Genomic DNA, 8,092 nt, shown 5'->3' on the forward strand with positions numbered 1-8,092 from the left:
ACAATTCTTAATACAAGAAGTCATTACACAATATATAATAAATTAAAAAATAAAGAAAATTTTCATATTTAAATACTTATTTTAGTGAATAATCATAAAATCTTGTAAAAAATTTAATTTTAATATGGTTAATTACAAAAGTTTTTAATGACAAAATATTTTATTTTATTGTATATTCAGGTATCCATTATCAAACAATTCTTCTACATAATGGAAGCTGAGTGGGAGTTATAAAGAAAAATTATTATCTCCAAAAAATTAAACTATAAATATCACAAATAAGTACAAAAAGGTTTCTCCTATTCTCATTCTCTTTTTTTTCTTTTTTTTTAATCACTCCAATATTACTTTAAAGTAAGTACAAATATATATATATATATAATATAAAAATATTTTATTGAAATAATCAAATATATTCATTAATGATTAATAATAATCTTAAAAAGATAGACTCGATTCAAATACAAGAGATGTAGTTGACAGAAACACAAGTTTCCCTCGCCAGCTGTTTCGTCACCTTCGCTCTTTCTCTCTATACAGATGTGTAGATATATACAGACGTTGATGACAATATATCTATCTCTAGTATCTTCTTCACTTCCGTTTGTGTGCAGCACAAATCGAAATAAATCGAGATTTCCTACAGATTGTGTGATCCCGATCCACAAATATCTTTGACCTTGGATCAGTATCGCTGGAAGATCGTAGTTTTTCGGGTAATTGGATCCCTTCCCTCTATTTTCTTTTGATTCATGCAATGCAATCTGCAAAATAATTTCCTTTCTGGTTGTTATTTTCTTTTGTTTATTTCGTTTCCCATTTCTTGATTTCAAGTTTAATGACAAATTTGCATGTTCTTATGTGTTTGCTTGGTCGTTGAATTTGATTTCCCTGTTACAGATAATTTTGACTGCAATCTGGGAATTGGGAATATGACGGCCGAAGATGAGGTTTGTAATGGGGCGGTGTCTGAGGCGGCTGGGATTGAAGAGAAATCGGAATTCAAGGCCAGATCTTTTCAGGATCTTTCCGAGTCCGGGTTAAATGGTATTGGAAATCACGATCAAGCCGATGATCCCGAAGATTCCTATGTTTTGGTGACCGATGTCGGTGACTCGAGTTCTGATGGCAACTGTATGGCTTCCGTGGATGGTAGTCCTTGGCATGAATCCAGTGCCCCTGTTGAGATAGAACTGGATGCACGGAACGAGAATCCGGAAGGTGCGGATGTGGGGAAACATGGGGATGTGGAGGGTGGAGATGAGAGTTTTACCTTGGTGAATGGCAGTCCTGATGTGCCATTCATTTCTATAGGTAGGGACCGAGATACTGTCGGGGAGGAGAATAAATATTTGGAAGAATGGAGTAATCAAAATGGGAAAACAGATGTTGTGAATGGGGAAATTGATCCTACATCAACGGAGGGGGGATTTGTGAATGCGGCAAGTACCAATGAAAATCCATCGGTGGCAAATGGAGTTCTTCTAGGTATAGAGGTCTCTGTTGGGGATGAGGATGAGATCCGAGACAAGCTGGCTTTTAGCAAACCTGAATGTAGGGCAGAATCTGAAATTAAGAAGACTGCGCAATCAAATGGAATGATTGAAAGATCTGAAGAAGCTGAAGTTGCAAAATTTGAGGATCAAAATGGGGAAATTGGAGTTGTGGCAGAGGCTGAACCGGACACGGCTGTTAGAAAACCTGAAAGTGGGGCAGAATCTGAAATCAAGAAGGCTGACGAATCAAATGGGAAGATTGAAAGATCTGAAGAAGCAGAAGTAGCGAAATTTGAGGATCAAAGTGGGAAAATTGGAGTTGTGGCAGAGGCTGAAATGGATACAGCTTTTAGAAAACCTGAATGTGGGGCAGAATATGAAATCAACAAGTCCAACGAATCAAATGGAAATATTGAAAGATCTGAAAAAGATGAAGCTGCGAAATTTGAGGATCAAAATGGGAAAATTGGAGTTGTGCCAGAGGCTGAGTCGGATATGGTGGAGGATCAGTTGATATCAGAAGCATCTCGTGGTGTCGAAGAGAATCAGGAATTTAAAGTTCCGAACCTAATATTGGTTGTTGAGTCAGAAGAGGTGGAAACCAAGAGTTCGTTGTCACCCTTTGACAAGCAAGAGACAGTTGAGGATGAGGCTGAGTCGGCTTTGGGTAAAGAAGCTATGGAAGATCAGAAGTCTGATATCGATACTGAAAAAGACGATCAATACGGGCTGGATAAAGACAAAGCTGTGGAGCGTAATGTTGATTGCAATGTCAGAATGGTCAGTGATGAGGTTTTAGAAGTAAAAGATGAGGGAGTTTCTGGTGTATACCATGTTGAAGGCAGCATGACGTATCCAGAAGATGCCATCAACTCCCGAGATGGCAATGGAGCAACTCCCCAAATTAGTGTTTCTGAAAGAGTGGCTGGGGCTTCTGGGCCGACTCAGAAAATACCAGCTTCAGGTGTTCAGTTTCACAGGCCCTTGAATGAAGTTCAAATCTCTGATGCTGAAACTGCTGGAGTCATATCTTCTGTACCTGTTGATGGTTCTGAATCTGAAAGTTTTGAGAAAGAACATGTTCATCTCGACAGCTTTGAAACGTCTACTATCGATGATGTATGCTCAGGGTCTGACAGGATAGTTGTTTCTAATGAAAAGGAACCAATTTCACTGGGAAGTGAATTAAGTACAGATTCTGAAGATTACCGTAACCCACCAGTTTCAGCAGTGAAATTGGAACCTGAAGCTCATAATTCTTCTGCTGTGAACCATGGGCAAATTCAGAAAATACCAGCTTCACGTGTTCATGTTCACAGGCCTGCGAATGAAGTTCAATTCTCTGATGCTGAAACTGCTGGAGTCATATCTTCATTACCTGTTGATGATTCAGAATCTGAAGTTGTTTCTAATGATAAGGAACCAATTTCACAGGGCAGTGAATTAAGTGCAGAATTTGAAGATGACCGTAACCCACCAGTCTCGGCGGTGAAATTGGAAACTGAAGCTCATAATTCTTCTGCTGTGAACCATGTAGATGTGTCCAGTGAAAGAGATGCCACCAGTGGATCGGATATTTTAGATACCTTTGTTTCTGACAAAGGTGTATCCAACTCCATGTTAGAGTGTGCAGATGTTAAAGACATGGTGGACAGTGCCACCGGAAGTGATGACGAGACCTTGTTGTTAGCTAAAAATGGAAACATTGGAAATTCTCGCAGCATTGACATTTCAATGGCTTCACCAGATTCTAGTTCTGAAACAGTCACTAAAGAGGATGTGAGTGGCGTAGCTGTGACAAAGCCGTTCAACTTTTTTGTTAGGACACCAAGGTACAGTGACGAAAAACTCCAAGAACAAATTAGGATTGCAGTACTAGAAGTTAACGAGAAGACAAAGCTTAGGGATTGTATTCGAGCCCAAATTCAGGAGAAAAGAGTAAGAAACATGCATATTGTTATTTTTATTTTCTTTTATAATGTTTGAGGACAAAACAATAATACAATTATAATTCATCGATTCTTAGGCAAAAAATCAGAATAATGGTATTGATTATGAATATGCTAAAGGTGAAGACAGAAGTTTAAAAAAGTTGCTGAAGGAAAAGCGCATAGAAATAGACTCTCTTCAGTCTGTTATCAACAAGGCAAAGAATGCAACATCCATGGAGGATTTGAATAGTCAGGTAAGAATTATGTTTCCTGTTGCATGCACACCACTTGCATTTGCCTGTCGCTTTTCTGTTCATAGCTCAAAAATAATGTTGTTAACATTTTGTTTTATGATTGAATTGTATCTCTTGGCAGATAAAAACTATTGAACATATGATACAACATGAGACACTTCCCTTGAAGGAAGAAAAGCAGTTCATTCATGAAATCAAGCAGCTTCGCGAACAATTATCGTCTAGCAAGTGTAGCCAAAATGAAATCCAGCAGGCTCTTGAACAGAGAGAACAAGCCGAGGAGCGATTAAAGGTATGCTTACTTCATTCGTTTGTTGGTTATTGCCACTGTATATTCCGGTAGTTCTTAGAGGGACCAAAATTTGTTTGGGTAGTTCAACTTGGTGGATAGGATCCCACCCTCCCCTCAAATGTAAAAAATTAAAATTTATTTATGTTTTAAAAAAATTATAGCTTCATGTTATCCAATCAAACCCGGTGTTCCTACTATTACATTTCCCTTTTCTTTTTAGATAATTATTGATACAATATATAATATATTATAATTTTAATATAATATTATATGTGTATTTAATGTCATATTGGCATGTGCAGACTTTAAGGAAGGAGCTCGGTAATCTCAAAGACACATCCTCAAAAACTCAAACAGTTTGTGATGAAGCGGAGAGTAAATACAACGTCGAACATAAAAAGGTCAAGGAATTGCAAGCTCAGTTCAGAGCTGCTGACGATATTCGTCAAGAGGCATATGCTAAATATCTATGTCTATCTAAAGAACTTTCCCAGAAGGTATGCCCCCAATCTTGTAGTCTTTTACTTGTTTTTGCAATTAGAAAAGTGTTTGTGCATTACCATCCTACGCAGAGCAATTAGAATTTAGAACCGCTATTCATACTAACAAGCATGGATTTTAAAGTGAGGCACTCTAAATCTCTAATAGATAAAATGGCAGATCGTAAGTCGGTTTCTCATCCCCAAGATAATCAATATGCACCTTACAAATTGTTGAATAACAATAAAATAAAATAAATAGCATAAGTCTGTTAGAAAAATAAGTGAGGATTATCTCGCAAGTTTTATTGGATTTCTTACCATACATTTAAGACATGTAGAGATGCATTGAGCATTTAAAGCACATTATATGGTTTTGCTGTTATGGCTAACTCACGTGCCTTGTCGAAGGCATGACCCTTGTTACATGCTATTTCATTAGATTCGAGTAACATGATGGACATATGCTATATTTTCACAAAAATGCTATGTCTAACCAGACCATATTAGAACGTAGAATTATAAAATGTGTTTTTCTTATAACTTTTATAAAACTTTGGATGATTTAGAATTGAAGTTCTAAAACTGTATATAATACTTGACCTAAGAGTGAATGGCTAAGGTCAATATAATTCTATGGCAAAGTCTGAGCCTTCTAAATATTCTACCAGATTTATATAGGGGAATGAGAAGATTCTAGAGTACTCCACTTGATCATTTCTACACTATCCCACATTTCAGTGTTGCTCTAGAAAATTTTACATACTACAAGATAAGCTATAACATTTTTGACACTACTACACCTTTCTAAAATGTCACAATACTTCTTCACACATTCCTTGTAAGTCTTCACACTTGCTCTTTAATAATCTGGAACATCTGAGACGTGATTTAGTTCTAACGAGGGCTAAACCATGATTGAACATCCTTGATAAAACTAGCCTCTTCCTATCAAGTACTGGTCAATGACACTTGGTTTAGGTTGGGGCATAAAGGCCGGGCCTCGAGCGTAGACAAGTACCTTATGGGCTTTAATAACCATACTGATATGGACCATATGGATGTAAACTAGTTGTATCCCAAAATATTACATGCAAAGTTAATACCATAACCGTTTATCATCCTAGGGACTTGTGGTTTAGTGTTACTGCATCGTGTTCCTTACCTTGTGTTCTTCTTTGTGCATCAATTTTGCTATGACAATTTCTCAAATTTTTGTGGGCATTTGTATCTCAGGCCTCTTTAATTGCAGTTGGTCCAGATGTTACTCTTAGCTCAAGTTGTAATGACCTTGCAATTTTGACAGATTTAAAACATTTCATGGCATTTGATTTGGGATGAATTATTACAATTGAGTATTTATTAAAATCATTGATTGGAACTTAGAATTATTGGTCTCTTATTGCCTTATTATCTGTCAATATTTAAAGTTTTTTTATATAATTTGTCATCTTTGAATCTGAGATCCAAATGCATGTCGAGGGGGAGTTATTTACTCCCAGATAATTAAAGGGAAATAGGAAAAGATACACTGGAGAAGAGAACTTTTTGCCGATAACTCAATTCAACTTCCTCTTGTTTCTCCGTGTTTCATTTATCATATACATGATTATTAATTCTAATGAGATACCAGCGACATAGTTATATCATATTAAATTTCAAGACATTTTTCTCTCAAACTTTAATCAGAATATATTTCTTGATAAATTTTGAAGTGATTTTAATCTGAGTACTTGACACTGCAGAGGAAAAACTTCTTCAAGTTCAAGAACGATAGTGCCAGAGCAACTTATCATGCATTTAATGATGATAGGAAGACTCTCTATCGCCACTGTGTGAATGTGGTTAGTTTTGTCATCCTTTCTCTTTTTGACTTTGTAAATTCAGCTCTAACTTTGCAATGTCACCGCCCATAGGTTGAAAATTTTATGGAACTCTGGAACGGGAACAATGAGTTCCGAAGCGAGTATGTTAGGCTGAACACAAGGAGTACATTAAGGAGATTCGGCACTTTAGACGGTCGTTCACTTGGCCCTGATGAGAAACCGCCCATCTTACCCAGTCATGTAAGAGAAAGAAATGATAAAGTGGTCTCAGTGACAGCCAATGCTGATTCGATATCTAGAAGTCCCACTATGGAGCTGAAGCCAGAAACAAATTTTGAAAATGTGAGCTCGGATATTCATTCAAGTAAGAAAGAGACAGAAAGCAAGGAGAAGACTGTGATCACTAGAGAACCTGCTAAATCTAAACAAGTGAATAGCTTGGCTACCGTTTCTAGCATGGATGAAGAGAAGGTCGAGGTGCAGGAGGAGCCTATAAAGACAAAGGAGGAGCTTGAGCTGATAAGGAAAGCCGAAGAAGAGGAGGCTGAGGCTGAGTTGAAAGAGCAACGTCGATTGGAGGAGATAGTGAAGGCTAAGGAAGCCCGTGAAAGGAAGCAACGGCGTGACGAGAAAACACAAAAGAGAGAAGAATTGAAAGCTAGGAAAGAAACAGAACAAAAAGAAAAGGTGAATCAACTAGATTTCTCACATTTCAATTAAGTCCCTCACGTTACTTTTGCCATTTTTTCAGTATCATATATGATATGGATCAGGGGTCTCAAAGTATTATGTGTGATTTTTCCAAAAATATGCAAGTTCAGCCATCTTGTTCATCTCTCCCGAATTCGTAGGTCATTGGCATAAGTAATGAATTTGATTCTTTTTAAACATATAGAAGAGGGAGAAGAAGTCAAGAAAGAAGGAACGAAAAAAGGCCGCTACCACATCTACCTCCGCTTCTATGGACCTGCAAGATGATGCCAGCAGCATCACTTGTGTGGAAAGTATCAAGGAAGAAGCCTCCACACAAGTAAATGACATTTCAACCAAGAAGCCTAAAATGAGTCGGGTGATGGCGAGCAAGCAAAACAAGACGAGGAGCGTGCTGCCTCCTCCGTCTCTTCGCAACCGAAACAGGAGGAAATGGCAGCAATGGATGTGGATAATTCTTGTAAGCCTCCTTGTGTTAATCCTATTCTGGCTGGGAAATATGGGCGTCTTCTCTAGTGTAAATTCCAAGCTCCAAGGCACTGGATTCTAAGACTCTCTCTGCTGGACACAGTTAGTTCTCCTCCTTTCTTTTCTTCTTTTTTTCACGTTTTTTAGATCATTGATATTATTTTATTATTTCAAAAATATGAGTTCATGCGAATTGTAAACTTGAAAGGGATGATAAAGAAATTTTGGTATTGATATAGACTAGCAAAGTACTTGATATTTAATTTGAATGTTTTGGGGATTATACATGAACCTCGGCTACTCTCTCCATAAATTGAATAGATGGATAGCAAATCCTCTCTTCCCTCTTTTAATACCTTATCATTAATCCGCTGACATAGTCTGTTTTATTAAAGAAGGAAGGTAATCAATATTTAGGGGAAATTGAAAACTTTGGGAGCAAATCACCCTTATTTGCCACTTCAGTTTGCTGTGGCTTTGCCTTGTACACCAGCATATATATTACCTATAAAATATATACTTTATTCATAAAATAAAATGTAGGGCGATTTGCGATTTATTTAATTCAAATACATTCTCATTGTATCATGAGGTTTTTATTTATCTTAATTATATTTTACAAAAAGTGGTAAAAA

General features: G+C 37.1%; 1 protein-coding gene across 2 annotated transcripts; it reads left to right on the forward strand.

The window, feature by feature from the left end:
• The first annotated feature begins 932 nt into the window (after positions 1 to 932).
• LOC140966898 (uncharacterized) lies at positions 933 to 7,748 on the forward strand. 2 transcript variants are annotated; one of them, XM_073427200.1, is made up of 8 exons: positions 933 to 3,099; positions 3,262 to 3,434; positions 3,523 to 3,681; positions 3,803 to 3,973; positions 4,276 to 4,470; positions 6,198 to 6,296; positions 6,369 to 6,965; positions 7,174 to 7,748. In XM_073427200.1, exons 1-8 carry the CDS (start codon positions 933 to 935, stop codon positions 7,537 to 7,539), a joined length of 3,927 nt encoding a protein of 1,308 aa, XP_073283301.1. In that variant the 3' UTR covers positions 7,540 to 7,748. The 2 variants fall into 2 exon arrangements, with proteins under 2 accessions (XP_073283301.1, XP_073283291.1); XM_073427190.1 differs by having other exon boundaries at positions 933 to 3,434.
• Positions 7,749 to 8,092: the final 344 nt, after the last annotated feature.

This window comes from Primulina huaijiensis, chromosome 2 (genome assembly GCF_012295235.1).
Source record: "Primulina huaijiensis isolate GDHJ02 chromosome 2, ASM1229523v2, whole genome shotgun sequence".
Lineage (NCBI taxonomy): Eukaryota > Viridiplantae > Streptophyta > Magnoliopsida > Lamiales > Gesneriaceae > Primulina > Primulina huaijiensis.